Genomic DNA, 25,596 nt, shown 5'->3' with positions numbered 1-25,596 from the left:
AGACTGACGCACACCGTACATTCATCTCTTATGCTGAACTGCTCCGCATCTTGAAGACTATCCTTCACACAACAAGCACCCTCAGTACCTTTAGGTGTTTAAACAACCAGGAAGACCCTGGGTTTGACCGCTAGCTCAAATGAAAGACAAGGAGAGAAAGGGATGGAGGATGGCAGGGGCAGAGGAAGGACGGAAGACAGAAAAAAAAAAATCAATGTCTAAAGATTGACAGTTCAGAAACTTCAGATCAACCCCATTGGATTAAGGTGCAAATGCTGGCCCAGAAGTCAGTGGTTTCCATATCAAACAACTGTGCATGCACCAGTGAATGACTCGGTATGGATGCTGGAAATCCCCCCCTACTATAAAACAAAATAAGATCTGGGCACTATTACTTAGGAAAAATTTAGTTACTCTAAGCCAGTAGTCTTGGGGCAAGGGGAATGACCAAAAACCCTGAGAATAATAATATAAGCATGACACATTAATGATGACAGAGCCTTGTGTCATAAACTCTTCAGAGTTTGTGAGAGGATTTCTGCTATCTGCTTTATTTGTGAAACTGGCATTTTCCCAAACATAAATAAGACCTCCAACAGTTTAATATTCTATTAATAGATATATTGTTCCCCAGATGTTAGCATAAGATCTTTATTACAATGTCCTACTGAAGAAAGGCCTTTCCTAATCCTTGGCCTAGTAAATCAGCATGGTGGCAAATTCTCATAAGTATTTTCTTAGAGTGTTTTGGAAAAAAAAGAAAAGCATACAGTAATTGAAGACAGGGAGTTTAATGGCACCAAGTCAGTGGCTGCCAATGGTCCTAAGAAAGGCAGCACTGGCCCTATCTGTGAACTTGGAAGATTCAGACACGTCAAGGGCCTACACAGATCATCCTTAGAAGTTGTGAGACTACAAATTTCTGTTTTAACGAGCCATGTGATGATGAATCTTCCAAGTCCTCCCTTTCAATCATCCTGAGATGTACAACTCATTTGTATCTCGCATTGCCCTACAGTGCTGTACAATGATGCAACACACTTCTCTTCCCTGAACCGCATTTTGGTGCTCATTACTCCTCTCTCAACTCCTCTCCCTCTCCCCTTGGAGTTGATGTAAACCACAGCGGGAGAGCCACACAATCGACAGGCTTAGGTATCCTACCAAGGACGGCAAATACCCCGGGTAGAAACCAGACTTTAATATGGTTTGTCCAACACCTTGGTACCACACTGCTTCTGTAGAGACAGAGAATGGTATTAACAATCTTTAAGGTGAGCAGATAGCAAATAGCGCCAGAGCGTAGAGCCAAGTGATGCTTAATTTTTAGCTCAACTACAAGCTGTTACATTTAAGAGCAAATGGGACAGTCACTTCCTAAATGAATGGTGCGCCTTCACCCTGAAATCTCAGGTTTTATGTGCTGGGCATTGAGGCTCAGACATTTATTTTATTGTTAAGTTATGTCTCTAAATCACTTAATTGCATTAGAATGAAAAGATACGGTCAGATTTATGGGGCCAAAATGGAAAACCCTGTGAGTGCTTTATCCCACAATGAGAATCTAATTATTGGTTTGCAACACAGCATTTATTAGTCCTTTTCTCACTTCAGGCAGACTACGCTGCGAATCAGCATATAATAGTCTCTGGTTTTAAAAGGCTATTTGCATGTAAAGTAGCTATTTTATCTATCTGTGACAGTTCATAGGTAAAACGAATTCTATTTTAGCACAATACTAGTCACACAAACTTAAAATATTTTCTTAAATAAAACTATTTCCACAAGAGCTATGATAACACTGTAGATTCAGAGCAATGTAATTAGGAAACATTAATAAAAAAGTGACACAGCATCCATCAATAATATATTTAGATGCAAGTATACAATGTATAATAACAAAACTGGGATCATGAGCATTTCCTCAAATATTTTGTCCCATGTTTGAGACCTTTCAAGTTTTTCCTTTGTACATTCTGTACATACATGTACAGTCATTCTGAGATGCACTATTCACTCCTGTCTCTCATTATCTTATGGTGCTGACAATGATAGAAAATTATTTTTTTCTGTTGAACTATATTTTGGTATCCTTTACTTATCTCTCAATATCTCTTATCTCTCTCCCCTTAGGAACCTCCAGTGAACTTCATGTTACTTTATATTTCTTGCGATCAATTTATGGTGCAATAACAAAACAAAAAAATCCCAATTTCATAAGTGAGACAAAGACCTTCATAGACATGTCACCAGAGAAGAAAGAGGAATGACAAATAGGCAAATAAAAATATGCTCCCCACATCATCAGAACGATAGAAATTTAAACAACTACCCAGGATACCAATGCATACTGATTAGAATGGCCTGAATCTACAGCACTGACCACACTGAATGCCTTGCTATAAACCTGCATTTATAGATATTGGGCCTCCAAATGATACAGTTACTTTGGGAGATGGTTTGATAACGTTTTATAAAGCCAAAGACAATCTTAACATATAATCTTGGCTGTCATTCTTTTTGGCATTTACCTACAGAAGCTAAAAATTTATATCCACTGAAAATCCTATACACATATGCTGTAGATATAAACAAACATAGAGTATTAACACATCATATTTGGATTAAGCTTTAGATCTGAAATATAATGTGCTTGATGTATATCAAAGTAGCCATACATACATTAACTTGATTTATACGCATAAAATTAATAAAAAATTCTCAGACAGATTGACAGAGATCCAAAATAAATCCCAGGAACTGCTAGTGGTCCTATCCCAATCACAATTCCTTCTTGTTCTTTACAAAGAATTCCCATTCTGCCATTTTCTCCCTTTATTTCTTTAGAGTTTTACTAATACTACTTTAGCAGGCAGATTATTAAACATTGTTACACTAAACAACAACAACAACAACAACGAAACAGAAACAAACAAACAAAAAAAAACCAAACTAAAACAGCAAGAAACTTGTGTTAAGCCTCTTCTAAATCATTGGCTCCTTGCTTGTCTCCTTTTTTTTTTTCTTTACAGTTGGTCTGGACAACAGTCATTTGAATTTCAGGAGACACAATTTGTGTTTTACTGGTTGCACATTCGTAGTGAAATCTGGCAAGTCAGAGGCTGATCAAGGGACAAGAGTGCAGGCGATGTACTCCTTGATCAGGAGGCATCTTGGTGGCTGATTCTCTTCTGGAGACATCAGTAGCTATGCATCATGGGTTACGAAAATGAGTGAATTCCTATTGTCACCGTTTCACTAATGAATTGGGACCATTAAAAGACAGTTTGCTCATCTGCTGTTTGGTTATCAGGGGTATAGTTGATATAGAAAAGAAAAAAAGAAAGTGATTCATTACTCTTATTGACCTGTTTTTAAGATAACAATTTGGTTTTCAATCCTTCTCTGAAAGTGATTGATTAGCTTCACTTTTCAATATTATTTCAATTCAAATTAAACAAACTTAATGAGTTTTATCTGCTACATGTCTAGACTGAAAGGAAACTGAAAATCTGTCTTCTTCCAGTAGACCCCGAGGCTTTGGACACTATAGTCCATCTTTGTTAGCTGCTCTGCCACCTGGCTTGTTGAGCTGTTTTGCACCAATCTTGTATATTTCCATTTTCCATCATTGCTCCAAGAAGCGCTGGTTAGTATTATTGTAAATTCAAGCCAGAACCTACCTATTAGAGAATTCTGGTATCCTCAGATCACCATATTTTCTAGTTTTTTGAAAGATGAACACACATATACTCTCCCACACACAAACACACATACACATCTGTACAACTTTAGATAAAGTATCTCATATATTCATATTAAACATTTCACACCTGAAGGGTTTCTACCCTCATAGAAAGAAGGATGTCTACATGTTTATAATAGTCTGCCTTTGTCCTCTTTATAAGATAGACAGTTTTACTGGGTATAAAATTCCTGACTTCACAGCTGGTAGAATTCTTTTTGAGTTGGTCATTACAATAGCAGATGTATTTATACTGGAATGGAATCTGCACTGATAATTATGATATGAAAAAAATCAAGAGTGTGGCAATTTCATCAGTAAACAATGGGTATGACTAATGTTGTATCTATATCATTTTTCCCCTTCAGGTACTTATTTATTTATTTTATTAACATCTCCATTCTGTTGTTAACCATCTAGGTTCTTGTCTACAGAACACAAGTATTGCTGAATGGTCAACTTTTCAACATTTTTTATTTCCAAGTGTATAGACATTTGTATTACCTAAGCATTACATAAGAAGTACATTTTATTCAGAAAGAATCGTTATGCTCATAGCAGCAAACAGGTTATAAAGTTTTAAGTGTGGGAAGACAATTCTACCATATCCCTTATAATATCATAAGTACTTGAAAAATCAATGTTATCATAGTTCTAGAGAAACAAATTTAATATGATATTTACAAAACAATGATTTCCTGTTCCATTATTTTAAACCAGTGAAAAAAGATCTTACTGTGAATAAAAGGGCTGCTTTGGTAACACAGTGAGTCAGTAATCAAACAGGGCCCGAGAAACCAAGCTGCTGGGTCTAGAAGCTATGCTTAGCCCACTCAGGAGACAGTCTTCAGTCCATTAGGCGGCTGTTTCCCATATAATGACTATTTTAAGAATCCCTCTAATTACAAATGGTTTATCTATAGGCAAAACTTTGGCAATTTCCTTTAGAGATACAATTAGAAGTAGAAAGAGCTGTAGATCATTACTTAAATGTCTATTTCAATTACAAATTCTCATGTGGTTAATATCCCATAACAGGGTGGCAGAAGCAGTGAAAGACGAAGCTGCTGACTTTTTAAAATTCACATTTAAAGATTCCCTAAAACACATCTAAACATTTAAAAAAAATAAAAATAAAAATAACAAAATCCAAAATCTTTATACCCATAGTCAGGCTCTACCAATTTACACTGCAATCTTATACTTAGAAATCTGCTTTACATTTCAAAAATAAAATCTCACAGGCTTGAAAAAAAACTACACTTTCTAATTACCTTGAGTTTCCATCACGAAGCGAGTCCACGTTTTGATTTGTGAAGCCTCACCAGTCTCTAGTAGCCTGTGTCCTCCCCTTTCACAGGCACCTCCTTTATCTCTCAGGCCAGGTTTCCTTTGCTCCCTGGCTTATTACTGAATAGTTTTCTCCCACCATCTTCTTCCTCAAGCAAGCATGCATTACTTTTGAAGTTTCTTAAAGAAACATTTCCTGCTTGCAGCAAAAGGGAAAAAAAATGGCTCACCATTATGTCTTCCCTAACGCTGCTTCCCTTTCAATTAGACTCTGCAGGGAAAGAAAAAGTCACAGATGGTGCCAGATGCCTCAGGATTCCCCAAATCCTTCTATAGCAGCAATGAACGATAACTTTGCCATTTTTGGAGTCAAAACACCTTTCAAAGATAATTCTATTATTTCAACTTATAAGGAGATAAAGGAATATGCAAAGAGACTTCAATAATATACTAAGAATATAAAATGTACTATGCATTATGCCGTATCTGGTTTGGCACATGTGCATACATACATGTGACTATAAGCCAACTGTCTTTCTAAGCTGCTTTTGTTAATGCAAAAATCTAAGTAATTGGATCTGGGATTTGTCAAGGATTCATAACCACTCTGTTTATGTAAGCTTTGTTTCCATTTTCATGTGAACTGAGGATAGTATTAACAGCTACTAGACATTGTTTTAGATAAATAACCTTCAGAAATGGAAACGTATAAACTGGCCATAAAGAAGAATATTCAATTATCATTAAGTAAAGTCAATTTTTATAAATCCAATGTTGGGGGGCGGTAAAAGGTGACTTTCAAGGCTTGATGGTTTATATCTTAGAAAAGTTTTAAAAAGTCAAATCGTAGAAAAGGTGAGGACAATGGATTCCCAAGTAAGACTGGAGTCAAAGTTTATGATTGAGTTTTCCCTCTTCAAGTCTGTTGGGATTTCTGTTATTTTTGTGTCTGTGTGTGTTCTTAAGAATATTACAGCTTCACTATGAACATTCAGATCAAAAAAATAAAGTTACAGTGGAAAGGTCATTGAAATAAATGAGTTAGTATTATGAGAGCTTGACATGACTTCCTGTGCATTTCTCTGTCTCTGTCTTCCACAGCTGAACTCATATTATTCATACACGGAGTTTTGCATCTTGCTTTGTTTATTACACTGCTATTTGCCCATTCCTTTAAGTAAATAATTGAGCATATGTTCTAAGGGTTGCTCAGCCTTCCATGATCTGTTTGCTCCTCCATTCCTTTTCTATTGGATAATTTGGGTGCTTTTCTATTTGTTAAGAGAGTGTGTGTGTGTGTGTGTGTGTGCGCGCGCACTTGCATACGTGTGCACACACATATGCACATGAGCATGTGCATGCACATACACAACAACACACACACATTCATTAATTCCTTGACATCTTGAGTATTTCCTTTGGATATATTCCTCAATATTTAGTAAGTAAACCTACATAAATACATTGATCAAGGATGTTCGTATGTACTTGATAGTTTGGAGCAGTGGTTCTCAAACTTCCTAATGCTGTGATGAGAGACTAATACAGTCTCTCATCTTGGAGTGATGCCAATCATAAAATTATTTTCATTGCTACTTCATAACTGCAACTTGGGTGCGGTTGGGAATTGCAAAGTGAACATTTGTGTTTTCTGTTGGTCTGTAGGTGACCCTTGTGAAAGAATTGTTTGTCTTCTAATGAGGTTGTAACCCACAGGATGAAAACCACTGGCTTAAAACAATGTAGCAAATTCTATTCCTACCAGACCTGACTAAGAGTAAGTCTGTTCTTGCCACACTTGGTAACTGCCACAGTTTATTTTTCAATGTCTTATTTTAAATGATGTTTTTTAGGCTTGGAAAGTGCATTATTTTTATTTTGTTAATTTGGCAAGAATAAGTTAGGAGGGATGACAATCTTAAGTACTGATGTTTTTATTTTAAATATATGTAAAGTGCTTAGGTGACTGTTATGTTTTATCTATCTAGGAGGAAAACAGCGGACAGAAAAATAAGAACAGCAAGAAGTACGACAGGACAAAGTAGACTGAGCCATAAGTGAGACTGACTACTCATTCCCGCGCGAACCACGCTTGCTCTCTCTTCTAAGTAACACCACCCCGACGCACCTCTGTGAAAAACATGAGCAGATGCCACCTCCGAGCCTCTAATAAGTGTAACCATAGAGACACCTGCTTGAAACTTCTCTTTTGAGTACACTAATAGCACCCAGAGCAGATACTAACTAGATCAAATGCTTACTGTAAGTATTTAAACTAAAACGAGTAGACATTTGGTCAGTTTATGGACAGTTACTTTTATAAAATGGTAATAAATGAGTTTTCCTCTTTCACTTTTTCTCAGGGAAAATAATATAAAATGCAAATAGGTAACTGGACTCCAAAATTTTTATTCACAGTCTGGAGATATTCATTAAAGTGCTGTCAACATATGGTAGATTTATAAGCTATTTCTAAATGTTTTCTGGAACTCTCTAATTATATAAAAGCATTCCCCTTGTATTGTATTTATGTCTGTTGATAAAGGCAAACTATTTTACTTTCATTTGAAATACAAAGGTACTACTTTCCCCCCTTTATATTCTTTTCTCAGAAAATACAATGAAAACATTGAGATAATTCTAAAGTGTAGATACGTCCATGTCATTTGGTGCTCATAATTACTCTCATCCTCAATATACCAGACTTATAAAGAAAAGGCTGAATGTATACTTTCATTTTCATAGTGGAGGTATACATCTTATTGACATTTTCCATTGTATTTGATCCTAATTCAGAGTAAAAAGGCAGCTGCAATGCTGAAATCACATTTGCGTATTGAAATCACACTTACATATTGTAAGCTTTTTGGCTACATAGACTTACTGGACAATGAAAGCAGGTAAAAGATAAAAACACAGTAAAGGAAAATGAGAATGTTCCCATACTGATGAACAATTCAAGAGACTTCTATATGTTTTGAAACAGGCTTAAGTATCATGAACAAGTAATTTCAGAGGCAACGTAAATAAAAAAGTATGTTATTAATGTGTTTTGATTATACCATAGTTAAGTTTTCATAGCTTAAGTTGTCCTTTGTTGATGAGAAGTTGGGTTTCATTGGCTGTAGATTTCTGTTGTCTAATTTTTTTATAAGGTTTAGATATGGAGTAAGTAAAGAAAATCTGTGGCTCCAATGTCAGTTAACATTGACTCTGGTCACAATATGTGCTCAGGGCTGTGAGCTTTCAAGCAGGATCTAATCCCAGGTTACTGATTTGTTACACAGACATGAAATGAATTTCAGTGCATCTATAAGACAGGTATAATATAATTCTCCAGTACTTATACTGTAAACAAAGTGTATGTGGTGCAGAAAAAGCCGGTATCTCTGGTGGTAAAGTCAACCCAGACACAAGACACATGCACCATGCGCACATGAACAAACAACACACACACACACATACACGCACCAGACGTGCTCACAAACACATGCCCACACACCTACCTCATAAATGTCTTATTACCAGTATTATGACTACAGTCCTTTTTCATATTCTTCAGCCCACATTTAAAAATCAGCTCTTAAATTCAGAACTCATTGTATGTCTCTGTTCAGAAAGTGATACCCCCCAAACGTCCCAAGGCCAGCTCCATGTCATTCAGATTAGGACTTTAATTCCACCTTAGGTTGAAGTTCATCAGCTCCCTGGTTCACCCCTCATCGCTCTATACAATATAATTCTATGGCATTTTCCTCAGAGCACATACCAGTTTCTGAAATCATCACATGAACATATTTCAGATAATTTGTATCACTATAAAAATTTAACGAAAGCAAGGACTCTCATTGTGAATCATCCTGGCATATGATAAACACAATAAACACATACATAATCTCTAAATAATGAGTCAAAAAAGGCATAATCAGGCTAACAATGAGGTCTGGTCAGATAACATGGAAAAGCCAATTGCAATTCATTCTTCAGGCTTCAACTTTGAGTTTTGTTATTTTCTGTCTAGTCAGAGACTGAGAGGGGAAAACTTCAACGTCAGTGTTGGATTGGCTGTGTGAAGTGACAGGCAAGCCTAAATGGATGAATTTCACTGTGCTTTCCACATGACTGATGAAATGTAGGAGAGAAGAGTAAAGAGATGAAATTGTTTATTTTTTACTTTTGGTACTAGGGACTGAATCCAGGACCTCACACACCTGAGCACACCCTGTACTCCTGGCTCCACTTTCTGTCCCTAATCACTGTTTAACAACCATAAATGCCAACTTGCAACCAAATATTAGAACACGGAAATTGGCAGTAGATTATAAGTGAGAAAGAAACTGTAGCCATGGCTCTATGAAGGGCATGTACCAGTTTGGCAACATAAGGTTAAACAAGCAAAGCCATCAAGCTAAATGATGCTTTGACAGCCAAGGAGACATCTCTTCTGCTTGTCCTTTCGACCCAGTAGCAAGTCAAACACATTGAGGTGAGGAGCTGTAGAAAATGTGCAAGCTCTCCTGCTTGTCCATTGGAGCTCTTGGCTGGACCAAGGGTTAGTCACTAATGGTGCTATTTCAGAAGAGCGGGGTACTTCAAGGTAAGATACACATAAACTTCTTATGTTCCAAACTAAACACTCCTCTCCACACTTATGTTTCCTTCAGTATCAATGCAAATGAATGTTAGGCTAAATTTTAAGAGCAGAATGGCTTGACTTACTTTGATACAGCAGCGAAGCTCTCAGAGAAATGTATCACAATGTAGCAGACATGGATTCAGTCAGTAAGATGATTAACCCTAAGGTCTGCTGATGATCCATATTCTAAAATGTTTTAAAACTAATTAAAAACACACAAACTAGTTCTGTGCCATGAAATTGTAAGGCATTCTGCAAACAAAACATTCAAAAGACTCATTTTTACAAGGATTCTAATTGGTAAATCGTAAAAAATTTTAACCAAAGCAAAATTTTGTAGATGCATTTATAAATAAAACAAGTTGGCATCATGACCACATTTTATAGAACTGCCCATGTAGGTAAAATTCCAGGAGGAACAGTGTGAAAGAAAGAATCCTGGATCAGCATACATGTATTAAATCCAGCTCATTAGCTGATACGCATTTTCTCTAGGTTCCTCTGCCAACTCTAATCATATGAACTAACTTTGCAAGGCCCGAGAGTCATAAGTGCTTGTCCAACAACCATTTATTTAAGTTTCATTCTGCATGACTATTTTCTCTGATTTTGTTTCAGTGGTAACTTTGACCAATATATATTTCTAACAGAGTAATGAATCTTCTATAAACAGCGTTTATATCTGAGGAAATTTCAATCTTCAGAAGTTTGTAAGTTTTATATATATATATGTATATATATATATACATATATATATGTGTGTGTGTGTGTGTGTATATATATATATACATATATATGTGCCATTTTTTAATTAACTATATTTCATCATCAGCCATGCAGACAGATTGTGATAGAAATCTCCCTTCAGTCAATAGTTTCATGAATCTATCATGAATTTTCAATTATTCAAACTATACTGTTTTTGTTTGATTTTTTTTTTAATTTCTCCTAATCAACTTATTTTACCTTCTAACCTAGACATCTATACACCTCATGTCACCAAAAATGAGCCAGATCCTCCTATGATACTTTGGGCCACTTAAGTAGTCCATTTCCGTGACTACTCAGCTTGCCTAACCCTCCCACTTCTTCCACTCTTCTTGTCTTTCACAGGCCGTAACTGTGACAGACATTGTTCGTACCTTAAAGTCCATCCTAAGCACAACCGAAATCTCCATCCCCATGCTTGGTAGGAAGTGCTGAGCAGTCAGTGAGTGAGAAAAAGGTGACCATGATGAGCCTGTGGTCGCTACTCCCAGCACCACTCCTTTCCACCTGTTATCCTTCTCTGGAACAGCACTTTCACCTCATGTATGCTCACCTCAAATGTCCATCCTCTCCCCCATGAGCCTCCGAAGATGACTCTGCCATATCATTCTTTGAGTAGTTAACAGGGCCCTCAAGGTGACAATTTCACAAAAATTTTACCACTAAATTTACATTGGCATTTCCTTCCCATATTCAATCACCAAACCCAGACACTATTGTGGATGCCAGCAAGTGCTGGCTGACAGGAGCCTGATATAGCTGTCTTCTGAGAAGCTCTGACAGTGCCTGACAAATACAGAAGTAGAGGCTCACAGCCATCCATTGGACTGAGTACCGAGTCCCCAATGAAGGAGCTAGAGAAAGGATCCAAGGAGCTGAAGGATTTGCAGCCCCTTAGAATGAAGTAACTAGTACCCTCAGAGCTCCCAGACTAAACCACCAACCAAAGAGTACACATGGTAGGACTCATGGCTCCAGCAGCATGTGTATAGCAGAGGATGGCCTAGTCAGTCATCAGTGGGAGGAGAGGCCCTTGTTCTTGTGAAGGTTCTATGCCCCAGTGTAGGAGAATGCCAGGGCCAGGATGTGGGAGAGGGTGGGTTGGTGAACAGGGGTAGGGGGGAGGGAACAGGGTGTTTTTATTTTTTCCTTCCAGATGGGAAACCGGGAAAGGAGATATCATTTGAAATGTAAATAAAGAAAATATTTAATTAAAAAAAAAAAACCTTGTTTTCCCCTCCACTTTCCTATACTGCAGAAAGGCCCTTTCCTCAGGCCATCAGTCTTCTGGAGCCCATATTCCCCCCAACTGCTTAAAGGCTTGAACTAATCTTTATTTCCCTCCACCTTCTCTTCACGTGGATCAGGTTGGATCTATCCTGACTGACACTGCCTCAGAAGGACTCTCAGGGACGGCAGTGTGTTCTCCTCTAGTCAGCCATCTAACAAGCCCTTCTCCCAAGGTTCAGGGTCCGCTACAGAGGAGTGGGCGGTAACCACGCTCCTCAGCCATTCTCTCCTGGGCCTGTTACACTGTCAGTGCTTTCAAACTGCTGGTGCCATGGCATCCACCTAATGGATAACAACTTCAAAGATGGGGAATAGACAAGATTGTACCTGGGAAACAACTTCTATTTAAAACAGACTCGTAAGAAAAATAGCCTAATATTACAAACTCACATCAAAGTGACTTGGGTAGGTAATATAAATGAAAATGATTTGAAATGTTGGTTTCAAGAATCACTATGGGCTGGAAAGTCATTCGACATAACTGAAATGTAAAATTGGACCACAATGGCATGGAAATTTCTTTTTCTTTACAGGGTACACGAGAGAAAAACACTGTCAACTTTTCATTTGAGGCAGAAGGCATGACCAACCAATAACTGGCCCGACTTGAAACCCATCCCATGGGTAAGCACCTATCCTTGACACTACTAGTGATACTGTGTTAACGTTCTGCAGACAGGAGCCTAGCAAAACTGTACTCTGAGAGGCTCCATCCAGCAGTAGACTGAAACAGATGCAGAGACCCACAGCCTACTATTAGACAGAGCTCAGGGATTGTTATGGAAGAGTTGAGAGAAGGATGAAAGGGCTGCAAAGCGGATAGCAACTCCATAGGAAGATCAACAGAGTCAACTAACCTGGACCCTTGGGCTCTCAGAGATTAAATAACAAACCAAAGAGCATACATGGGCTGGGACAAGGCCCCTGGTACATATGCAGCAGATGTTCAACTCAGTCTTCATGTGGGTCCTCCAGCAACTGGAGCAGGGGCTGTCCCTAAGGCTGTGGCCTGTCTGCAGAATCCATTCCCTTAACTGGGTTGCCTTGTTTTGCCTCAGTGGGAGAAGATGGGCCTATCCCTGCAGAGACTTGATATGCCAGGGTCCAGGGTGGGAGCGGGGAGTAGGTGAGGAGGATAATGAGAGGGGGAGGAAAAGGGGAGGGAGATGAGGGGAGAGATTATGTGAGGGGGAACTTGGAGGGTACAGCAATCAGGATGTAAAATGAATAAATAAAAATTAATAATCAAATAAAAACAATATTTTAAAAAAAACTGAGAGTTTGACGGGGCAGCCTAAGGAGCCGAAGGTCCTACTGGGAGAAGCAGAACTCTGTAAGTGCTGGCTTTAGGAGCAGCCTTTTACCTGAGTGTGAGCATGGCATTTCTACGCCAAAGCATGACTTTCCACTCCACTCTTGTCAGGATCCTGTATGGATTTCTCCTCTAGCTGGCTCACCAATTCAAGCTTGGGAAGTGCTTACATCATTTCTTGGAAATACCAATAATTCTTCCTCCTCCTTGGTAGAAGGAGGACTACGTACTTTAACCGAAGTGGAAGTTACTCGACGCTTCACTTAGGATTTGTTAATAATAACTGCATTTCTTCCACCCTTTAAATTACACTGACCATGCGACTTTCACTGGCCAATGAACTTATGAACTATCTTTCGGGTGGGAGCATTAAAAGCCAATGGGCTATTTTCCCAGCAGACTGTCACAACTCAGGTAGACTGTGAGGGAGATACTACATGATAGCCAGGATGCATTCTCACAAGTCTATATTAAAGTCTCACATGCAAGGAACTACGCAAACTAAAGAGTCAGAAACAATTCATCAAGACACAAACTTGTTTTAAGGTGTCCAATACTCATGTGGCGACCAGGTCAAAGGCTGGGACAATTTCTATTATTTACAGATTAGTATCAATAAGTTTTATAGGTAGAATTCTTAATGAACTCTATTCAGAATGCTTCACAAATTGCTGAGGCAAAATGCTCACAGTGATAAAACTTCTAGCTTTTCAAAATAATCATAAATACAGAAGTGAGGTTTATACAGTGTGAAATTCAACAAAACTGCAGTAAGAAAGAGGCATGATTTCTGTAATTTAGGGCAAGGAAAGGTAGCAATTTCATTTTGACTGAAATGCATGGTGTTTCAGAGTCAATTCTATATACTGCCACATCTCTTTTAAATTACAAATTAAACTCACCAATTATAATGGGATATTCAATGTGTGACAGCTATAACTCATCAGCCATGAAAATGTAATTATAAATATAAGCAAATTGACTATTCTCTAATAGGTTTTGCTAAACTAAACCTTTATATATGAAAATATTAGCTATTTTTTACAAAAATTTCAGTAACAAATGCCAAATACTAAACTAATAAAGCATATGCAGAGACCAGTTTAAATGTCTACAAAATCATAAGACTAAATACATTAGGACAAAATAACAAAGAAACAGCATCATTTGATAAACGGGATTAAAATTGTTTTTTCCAAGAAATTAGCATAAATGTGCCATTAAATGGTTTAGAAAACTTTGTCTGGATCAGGTAGTTCCCTCAGGTTGAAGAGAATGTGTAGAATCCCTTTCACATTTGCTCTTTATCATTTCCTCCTAGGCTTGTAATTTCAGAAAAGGCCCCAACAATGTCAATTCAATTTAAAAGGTCCACAATAAATGACCCAGTATATTTAATAATGATTTAATTTAGATAGAGTCTCTAGCTCACTGGTTTTCAGAACTCATCTCTTTCAGAGAACCAGCAGGAACATAACAGATAAAAGGGGAGATGTAGGGTGTGTGTGTGTGTGTGTGTGTGTGTGTGTGTGTGTGTGTGTCAGGACTGAGTGAAGGTGGAGGGTGGGTGGAGCCACAAAAATCTTATAAGACGGTATTTCCCAATCTGTGGGTCGAGACCCATCTGGGGATAGTGTGACCCTTTACCCTAAGACCACTGGAAAACACAAATGTTTACATTATGATTCACACTAGTAACAAAATTACACTTATGAATAGCAACAGAAATAATTTTAAGGTTGGGGTCACTGCAACCTGAGGAACTGTATTAAACCTGCCTTAGGCAGGATGAAAACCATTCTTTTAAGGGAACTAGTGGTCATGCATATTTTCAATCATGTTATTCCATTCTTTCCCTCTGACCTATCCAAGCTTTCCAGCCCAGCTGCTGGGTCATGTTATCAATATACAAATTTTACTATAAAAGTCACTGAAAATATTTTCTGTTGGTATTGTAACGAGTAAAGGTCACGGGAAAGCCAGGGAGGAGCTCAGCTGATGCCCACTTACTAAATGCTTTCCAGGACCAGGCACACAGGGCTTAAGTAAAAGCATACAAATGCAGCCGAAACTTAACCTCCCTTCTGGAATTCAGTTCAAGCTGTTGGGGAAACGTAGCATGTTGGTTAGTTTTTGTCAGCTTGACACAAACCTAGACACACCTACGAAGAAGGTGAGGCATTGGTTCCATCACATTGGCCTGTGGGTGTGTCTGTAGGATATTTTCCTGATTGCTAATTGATGCAAGACACACAGTGCCATCATCGTCTTTGTGATGTCTAAGGGGGTTCAAATAGAACCCTTTCAGTTAGCTTTTGGCTTATTGTCCTATCATACTCAAACTCAAAAATTCCTGTTTTTTTGTTTGTTTGTATTTCATGAGTCTGTTCAAGTTTTCTCGTTCGGTTTCTGAAGTTATGCCTTCTCATTAAAACAGAAGTCCACAAAGGCTGTTTTGGATTCAAAGCAGAGTCTCACACAGTCTGCCGAAGAGATAGGTGACTTCTTCCACTGTTGTGTGACAGTTTCAGATGAAACATTCCATTCTGCAGGGAAGTGGTTTTAAACTAGAAGGGAGAGAACTCAAAATAGCTCCAGGAAGTTCCTAAAATTGAAAAGATTTAACGAGGGACCTTCCTCTCAGGGAAAGCAATAACGCTGCAAAGAAGAGTCTCAGACAAGGCAACCTACAAAGACAATTCTGAGACCAAGCAGGTACCTGTAAGAAGCAGAAACCAGCAGAGCTGCCTGGAAGAAGAGGAAACCAACCTAGGCACTGGCCGGAAAGGATGCTCTCTAATCTACAGAGCTGCCTGCAGGCTGTGAAGGCTGTGCAGCATGCTTAGGATTCCCAGCTTTGAGAACTGTATCACCCCTTCTGGGGTGGGTGGGGTTTGGTGATGTAACTGTCTTTGAGTACTCCAGTAAAACTCAGTGGCTCGCCAAGTTGGAGTTTTTATTTTGGTCCATTGTAGGTTCCCTCCCTCCCTAGGGTGAATGTGAGTTCTGTGTCTCTAATATGAAAGTTTTCTTTACACAATACCCACACCATGACTGTTCACTCTGTTTTTTTTCTACAGGTTTCATCTAATCAATATTTTGCCCAACCAGGGCCACCATGGTGAGCCTGATTTGGGATCCCCCAAAAGTGTACCCGTGAGACCTTCCTCTTTGAAGGGGCTACTCGAACTGATCCCTCTGAACTTCTCGTCTTCTAGTGAGTAAATATTTGGTCCTTACTGCTCTGCAGGTGTTTCTAGGCAGTTATCTCAATAAGGATATGGATGTAAGAAAATGGTTGATATCTTGGCTTGGTTTTTTTTTGCATTTAAATTATATATTTACACACCACAACTAAAATACCTTTCATCTATTTGAGAGAGAAAGATAAATTTGAGCCCAATTCTTTTTTGTTTATTTGTTTGTTTGTTTTTTCGAGACAGGGTTTCTCTGTGTAGCCTTTGCTGTCCTGGAACTCACTCTGTAGACCAGGCTGGCCTCGAACTCAGAAATCCGCCTGCCTCTGCCTCCCAAGTGCTGGGATTAAAGGCATGTGCCACCACTGCCCGGTTGAGCCCAATTCTTGAACAGCACTTGTGAGTGTGGCTGAAGTGGATCCAATTGTATTCCTGGATTTTGTTTGCTTTTAGGATTACTCTTTGTTTTGTGGAAAGTTTAGTACATACATGTTTGAAATTATACACGACTTTTCTTATGTTACCAAATTCTAGTTTCAAAAAAATACAACATCCGAATGGGTGTTACATCTCTTTTCTTTTTTGCTCTGGTCGCTAGGAAACCTGCAGATACATTTCTGTCCAACGCTTAGATGATTAACAAGTTGGCCGAGTCTGTACTAATCTTATCTGCAGCGATCATACACCCTGACTTTCCACAGCTCTGCCTGATCATGCGCAGCTTCTCTAAGTCATTTTCATTCTTTGCAGAATGAGGCAGGAGACAGACGGACTGCCTTGGAGTCATCTCCTGCAAGCAGACTGTGGCAGACCGAGTGTGAAATAAAAAAACACACCAATATATCCTAATTTTCTAAGGGATTTCTAAATAATTTTGTGATTATCCATCACTAAAATACATTCCAAAAACAATTCCTAATCCTCCAAACATTCCACATGTTTGAATCTTAACAAGTCAGAAATGTCCTCCACTACTAAGCGCACATCTTGGTCTTTCCTTCCACTCAGTGTCAGTCTCTCTCCTCCCATGTTTTCCCCCCTTCCTTGGTGGCCTTGAGGCTTGGAGGCATAAGCTAGTCCTCTTAGTGAGTCTTCAATAACCTTTGTACTGGTGATTCAGCATGGTGAATAACGCATAGGGGAATTCTGCTGCAATTAAAATAAAGGTCACCCTCTGCTTCCTCCATCTTGGTCCAAATACTCTCTACCTTTTCTCATAGAAAGACAGACCTCCCTCTCATCGTGGAAGAATAGTTTTCCCTCCCATCATGGTAGATTTAGTCCTCCATCGTTTGGTGTCCAAGAGGTTGGTTATGTTCTTCTAGTTGAATCTCAATAGCAGCCTGCCTTCAGCATGAAATGCCTCTAGGTGTGATCACTTAATTTAAGGAATAAAGTAGGTTTTAAAATCAGGTAGGCGTTTCATTAAGTTAATAGCTTGTGTGGCTATGTCCTGTCTCAGTTTTTTGTCACATTAGTGCATTTCCCTTAGTGCATTTAAATCTAATTTAAATGCCTGTTTCTCTTCTAACAGTCACTCCCTTCTATCCACACTTCATTATAGCTTAATGTTGGGGAGTTCTGCCAAACCTAGCCGAAGTTTTTTCTCACTACCCTTTTATCATTTCAATTCTTTCACTTTTTTTTTGGCTTTTTATTCTCCAGGAACTTGCTTTTTGAGTGAAGTAAAACAAGAACCAAAGAAAGAGTCTGTTTCTTAATTCGCAGTGTCTCAAGGGGTAGTCAATCTACAGAAATCCTCTATGGCAACCAAAGAGCTGTTTTCCAGATTGTTCTTCAGAGCATCCGTGCCACCATGACCTCTCAAATGTATTTCTGGTTCAATATAGTTGTTGGTACTTTCTACACAACAGATACGAGATGGTCTATGTAAAAAGCTTGGGGCTGGAGAGATGGCTTGGGAGATAAGAGCACTTGCTGCTCTCATAAGGGATCTGGGTTTGGTTCTCTCAGTGCGCTCATGGTGGCTTACAATCATTGGTGAATCCAGTTCCAAAGAATCTGATGCTCCCCATCTGGTCTCTGTAGGGACCAGTCATGCAACTGGTACACATATATGCATACAGGCAAACATACATAGACAAAACACTTTATTATTATTGTGTAATTGTGTGCATGAGCATGCCGTGGAGCATGTGAAGGTCAGAGGACAACTGTGTGGAGTCAGTTTTCTCCTTTCCCCTTCCTATGGGACCAAGGGATTGAATTGATGTCATTGGAATTATACGGTAGCTCATTTACACACTGAACTATCTCACCTGCCATGATATGTAATATTCATTTGCACTTTTTTCTACATGTAAACACTTACTTTGATATGCCTTTCTTAAGTTTACTTGATTCATTCATATTTGTAAATTTTCAATACCATTTTTAATTAAATTACTCTTATTCTATAGCATCGGTTCCTAAAAACTGTTCCTGTAGACAATTCTACCTTAGTTCTGCCATTTTAAAAATGGGAAGTTGCCGGGCAGTGGTGGCGCACGCCTTTAATTCCAGCGCTCGGGAGGCAGAGGCAGGTGGATTTCTGAGTTTGAGGACAGCCTGGTCTGCAGAGTGAGTTCCAGGACAGCCAGGGCTACACAGAGAAACCCTGTCTCGAAAAAAAACAAAAAACCAAAAAAATAAAAATAAAAAAATGGGAAGTTACAGTGAATTAACTGTGTAAAATACACAGGAAAAAATAAAGATTATGTTATTTCTTTACATTGAGACTTCAAGAATATATTAGAATGGACACAAAAAGACAGGGTTTCTTTGTGTAGCCCTGGTTGTCCTGGAATTCACTCTATAGACCAGACTGGCCTCGAACTCAGAAATTCGCCTGCCTCTGCCTCCCAAGAGTTGGCATTAAAGGCGTGCACCACCACTGCCTGGCTGAATGTAGCTTTTTATTAGACCCCAAATTATAGATTTATTCTGGGACATCAAAGATTCTAGTGAGTGCATTCTGAATGCTTGTATATTTACCATCCCCAGTGAGGATTTCATTCCCCTTGAGTCAACTATAGAGCAATACACATTCATCTTTTATTCTTAATAAAGGCCATGCCTAGTTAGTATTCATCTTATCTCCACTTATCTGTGTATAATTATTATGGTTGTACGAACTCCTTATACAGACTTTGAAAAAAAAGTTGTGGATTGGCCTCTTATTGTTACTACGGGCTATCTTAACTGAGCTAAGATCCTTTACATTTCTGAATATGTTCATAATAAATTTATCAGGCAGGTGTTTCCTGTCTTGCTCACACAGTGGTAGACTAGAACTCCCTTGCATCCATACTTCCTGATTTATGTTTGTAACGGTAATTGTCCCATGGCGTGCAGCCTGAACCAGAGGCACCCAGTTTCCTCAACTCTACAACATAAATCTGAGAATTATTTTTTAGATTATGTCAGGGTAGGGCTACATATATCTATCTAATGGTGATCTATAATTTTCACAACATTCCTAACTCTCACTGATGAAATCAGAATCTTAAATTATGGTTTCTTAGCAACTCTTCAGTGACATAATTCATGAAAATGAATTTTTCTAGACAATTCTAGGAAATTCGTTGATCTACATGTGTGGGTAGAGAACCTTAGAGGTATACGAAACCAAGTTATGAATAACACCATGTTGGGGATATTTCTATGAAACAACTGCATGTTTTCATCTTGAAACAAAGTCAAATAACTGGCCAGGGGTAGAATAAGGTTTCCTGGTCAAATTCTTGGTAGCCAATTCTTCTGAATGCATTGGGAAAACAAAAAGCAATGGTTACGTGATGAAGTGATTAGAAGGAAAAGGAAGGGACGGTGATCTACACAGCCAACCTAGCACTAACTCCTCCTCATATGGCAATTACACTCTGGAGAGTAAATATGGACTGACAAACTATAACCATAGTAATCAAGGCAGAGATACTGGGAGTGACCTACATCCCAGTATCGATAGGACACTCAAGAAAAATTATAAGAGGATAAATCCTTATTAACCAATATTTAAAAATTATTTAAAAACAGAGAAGTATGCAAGAAAAAAATTTTAACTTCTTCAAACAAAATGTAAAAACAAAAAGAGTCCACAACAAATTAATTTTTCCATAGTGAATTTGACAGCCAAATACGATAAAGTGATAATTACTTTCAGTGAAAGTGTTCTTTGCTGTCTTCTCTGTTAAAAGTAACCAAATAAAGAACCAAGAAAGACCATGCTGCTCGCCTCGACCCATCTACCATGCTCCATCCATATGCAGCTTGGGTCTCACATCCAGTGCCCCAGGATAGTCTGGGCACCCCTGCCTATGCTGCAACCAACCTCTAGGCTTCCACCACAGCCCATAATGCCTCCTCTTGATGCACCAGCTCCTGCCACAACATATACAATCTTTCAACCCAAAAGCTGCATATACTGCATATCTAACCCTGTGAGTCTGCCTGGTCCTTGCTTCCATAACCACCTTCCCCCGCAAAAGTTTCCAAATACACCCCTACAGTCAAGGCTTGAACCAGGATGCACACACTGTATAGTATCCCAGTACTGGTATCCACCTGACCTCATTCCACCTAAGCCATACCCAACATCTAGGCCGAATTCAGCCTGCATATCTTTTCTTCTGCCACAATCTACTCTGTCTATATCAGACATGGAACTAATAAAAGAAACCCACATGTACAAATATAATTATAAAAATATAAACAATTTGAAAGAGAAAAGCAATTATCTTTCCTGTAAAATCCAGCAGTTCTGTAAAAATTTTTGTCAAATGAGAATTACAGAGATGAAACCAGGACACAGAATTTAAAAGAACAGTTATAAATTTCATCACAGAATTCAAGGGATTTAAAGAAGACACAAAGAAACAGTTCAATGAAATTAAGGAGAAAGAACTCCAAAGAGAATAAGTCCCTGAGTGGTGCCCAAGAAAATATAAACAAAAGATTGATGGGATTGAAAAGACAATATAGTACTTGAATATAGAAGTCTATAAAGAGAAACATTGAGGCTAAAATGAAGATGGAATTTCCAAACCAAATAATTCAACTAGAAAACTCAAAGGAAATCTTTACAAGTAGGATGAGTCATGCTGAAGATCAAATATCAGGACTCAAAGATAAAGTAGAGGCTCTAGACCAAATAAGTAATGGAAAAAAAAGAAATTAGCATACAGGAAATGTGGGACACCACTGAAAACCCAAACTTTACGTCATAGCATAGATGAGGAAGAAGAACCCCAAGATAATAGAACAGAAAAGATCTTCAACAATCTCACAGAAGAAACCTTCTCCAAATTAAAGAAAAATACACATACAGATATGAGAAGTATACAGAGCTGCAAATAGACAAGACTAGAAAAGAATATCCCTATGGAGTATCATACAAAATATTTGCAAATAGAATACAGACATATACCAAAAGGGCTGTATGCCATTACCAAGATGGCTTTATCCCTGAAACGCAGATATAACAGGGGCAAGTTAGTAAATGCAATAAAATGCAGAAATGGACTTTATAACAAAAATCACATGATCATTTTAGTAGACTTAGAAAGAACTTCCTTGATGAAATCTGACAGGCCTTTCTGATAAACATCCTAGAGAATGTTGGGTTAGAGGGGAACATACCTCAACAGAATAAAAGGTATATATGAGAGGTCAACAGCCAATAACATCCTAAATGAAGAAAAGCATGAAGTAATTACACCACAGTCAGGAATGAGACAGGAATGTCTCTTATGACACTCCTTTCAATACTGTCCTTGAAGAACTAGCTATAGCAATAAGGGAAGAGGGGAAAATTAAAGGGATACACATAGGGAAAGAAGTTAAGCTAACTGACCGTATTTGCAGATGACATGATTTATTTATTACAGATCTCCACCCCCCAAAAAAACCCATCAGAAAACTCCTATAAACAATAAACCAATTTAAAAATGTGGCAGAATACAGAATCAGCTTGCACAAAGCAATGCCTTTTCTATACATGAACAACAACCATTCCTGCAGAGGTGGAAGCTAGCTCTCTATCTACTGCTGAAGCTACCATGCATTTCATACACGGGGCTCAGAGGCCCCAGTGCTGGAATTGACATGAGAGCCTCAAGGTTCTGAGCACTAGTTTTCATGACATGAGAGCATCAAGGTTCTGAGGACTAGTTTTCATGGTACCAGAAGGCTCTAACCTACAGTCCTTCCTGCCCATCTACTACACCTACGAACCAATAACAATGGCCAGCAGGGAACACCAGTCTCAAGGCTGTAGTAGTAGCATGCACACCTTGGCAGTAACCACAGCTCTCTAACTGGACTTAAAGACCAACTCAGCAAGAGGGAAATCATGCCTGGTACTGGAAACCTAGTCAACTACCAAGCACTGAAGTCATGGATCTTGTAGGAGAATCTATAACTGCTACTTTACTAAGGCAGAATGATCCCTAACTACATTCTAAGTCTATACCCTTAGGCCTAGAGATAAATGTAATCCTCCTCCCTCTTCCAGGAAGCTTCTCTTTGTATCAGAGGCAGGCCATTCCAGGAAGCCACACCAATGAAAATGCAGAGTTGTGGAGCCCAGTCCCAACTGATACATTTACAGCTTAACATTCCTGCATCTAAGGCTCAGAGAGCATTGCAGGAGTGGGCACAGCATGATCGTAAAACCCAGAGGAACAGAAAGTTGTGGGATTTTGCCTCCTAAAAACATCAAAGGCTACGCTCATAATATCTAATCAACATGAGTTCTTATACATAAGCTCAACAAGGAGCACGCAAATAAACATTGTAATGTGGATAGGGAAAATCGTAGGAGGCATCAACTACCCAAAGATCTACAGACAACTAAGAAATGTAGAGTGAAAGAAATGGTCTTCCTCATGAAAGAGCATGCCAATTGGGTATCCCCTATCAAATAATCAGTCTTAAATATATATACATACAAGTGCCATTGTACAAATTGAACAGGTATTTATGCATATGTGTATGTAATTATATATACATGTGTGTGTATACACAATGACACATATGTACCTATATATGTATGCAACAATTAATGAATACTGAGGTAATCTATTTGAAAGACGGCAAGCAGGGGTGGAAGGGAGGGTTCATATGGAAGAAAGAAAAGGGAAATGATGCAATTATTTTATAATCTCAAAAATAAAAAATAATTAAATACTCTTACAAGGCCTTGAACTTATTATTGAACTTACAAGCAAACGGTCATTTCATTTAGATAAGCACATCCACATATATCAAATATTCATAGAAACAGAACCACTCATATATATGGAAACCTGAAACAGGTAAAACTAAAAGAAGCTAGTGAAAAGAGCTGTATCCTTAGAAGAAATATAGATTGGCTTCTTTTCGTATTCCCTACAATCCCCACCATGCTCTCGGACAGAAGAACACACACCTTGTGTTTCCCAAATTGTGTCATCTACGTGTACATTATGGAGGAACATAAAAGCCAGGTCATCTTAGAACGCTGTGTCCAAACAATGAGAAGAGCCAGGCTTAGGATGCTCAGGGACATGGCCATAAACAAAATGTTATTTTGCGTGCTGCTTTTACGAAATTTAGTTGCTCCGCTTAGGGATGCTAACCTGGGATGTCCAAAATGAGAAAGAAATGAGCAGAGAAAGTTAACTGGAAAAAGAAGAGGAATGGAGATTAACACAGCACAGTCCTTTGTTTCTAAGGCTAGAATGATGTTTTGGACAGAATGACACAGGGGACTATAGGAACCATCTACATACTTTAAAATAAAAAATGGCAGAACCGAATCCAAAGAGAGAGGAAACAGGAGTGCGGGAGCTGCCTTGCTCTGGAAGAGAAAAGCACCTTGGAGACAGGAACAAAGTCAAGCAGCCTCTCTTGTTAAACATTTATTACCCTGCTTAAATCTGTTTGAAGCACGGAAATACATGAAATACTACACAGGCTAAGATCTACTCTTTGCAGCCAGAATGCTGAGCCTGACGTAAATCTGACTGACGTGCAGTCGAAAGACGTGATTGTGTTTCCTTGATGTCAGCTCTTAACACTGTCAGCATTACAGGTGAGTCCATTCCCAACACTCTTAGTGGACACTTAACATAATTCACAAACTTGTCCAAATGCTTTCAAGAAAATAGCATCCTTGCCCTTGATGGGCATGATACAAAAGTCTTTAATCTACCAAAAAAAAAATAAGAGAGAGAGTAAATTAAAAATCCATGCTTTGCCCCCAGCAGCACATTAAGCCTTGACTCAGGAAGAGAACGAAGCGCTCCTCACAGGGACACTGGCCTGCAGGACCATGTGCTGGCACAAGCTCAGAGTTGCAACCCCTCCATTTCACAGCTACTGTCATGTTCAGATTTTGTTTGTCATGCCTCCTTCACTTAAAAACGTTTTTCCTAAGCTAACATACTTACATTAAAATAAATCTCGAGACAAAAATTCCCCCACCAGTCTGCCGTCACGCTAAGCACTGTTAATATGCCCACAGCCGTGTGGGATTTGCGCTTCTAATCACAGCATGCATAGCAAAATGGGGCCGTGCTTCTTAAAGGCAGCGCCTTAACCTGACAATAGGAACTGTCACACTTGTTCATCTAATTGGCACACATTTTGAGAAATAAGAGAACGTCACGTCTGAGCATCAGAACGTGAGACTTCTGTGGGTTTTTCCCCCCGAAAACCACACCACAAATGGCACATCTAACGAAAAGAGTAATTTGGAGACATTTTAGAATTCCCACGTCTATATGACTTTGCAACTTACCTCCTCTCCGGACAAATAGTAGGCTGACAGAAGTCCACCAACGAAGCGTATGTTTACTTCAAAAACAGAAACTTCAGCATTCTATGGGAACAAAATGAAGGAGGTTAAGACATAATGACAGCACGTGGGATGGAAGCGCAAGGTATGACAAGCTGCTGTAATTTGAGGTCTGCTCAGACCTGTGCGCTCGCTCAGGGGCACCTATAGGCAAAACAGAAGGTCCCTTGTAAATAAGGCAAAGTATGGGTAAGCAGATAAGGAATGATTCTGACTCACAGCAAAATTATAAAGATGCCATAAACTGAAATTCTTTCTTTTCTATGTGCAGAAGCAGAACTAATACTTGATATGCTGTATCTGTACACAGGATCAGGGCTTTTTATTATTATTATTATTATTATTATTATTATTATTATTATTATTATTATTATTATTTTCCTATTCCGTGTTCCTGTTATTTCCTTGATTTGCCTGCTTTTCCCTCCTGAAAGGCCAATCAGACTATAGTGTGGCTGCTAGCTCCACACTAGTCTAGCAATCTGTTTCCATTATGTTAAAGCGGCACAGACAGAATACTAA

At 38.7% G+C, this 25,596-nt stretch overlaps 1 protein-coding gene across 2 annotated transcripts in view; it reads right to left on the bottom strand.

Moving 5' to 3' along the window:
- The window catches only part of Man1a1 (mannosidase alpha class 1A member 1), a 177,458-nt gene that overhangs the window by 89,471 nt on the left and 62,391 nt on the right, over positions 1–25,596 (bottom strand). For both annotated transcript variants that reach the window (XM_031348055.1, XM_031348056.1), the window contains exon 5: positions 25,018–25,098. In XM_031348055.1, coding sequence (XP_031203915.1) covers positions 25,018–25,098 — 81 coding nt within the window. The remainder of the gene's footprint in view (positions 1–25,017; positions 25,099–25,596) is intronic.

This window comes from Mastomys coucha, unplaced genomic scaffold, assembly GCF_008632895.1.
Source record: "Mastomys coucha isolate ucsf_1 unplaced genomic scaffold, UCSF_Mcou_1 pScaffold3, whole genome shotgun sequence".
Taxonomy (NCBI): domain Eukaryota; kingdom Metazoa; phylum Chordata; class Mammalia; order Rodentia; family Muridae; genus Mastomys; species Mastomys coucha.
Note: the sequence above shows the minus strand (reverse complement) of the source record. Positions and strands in the feature narration are given on the sequence as shown.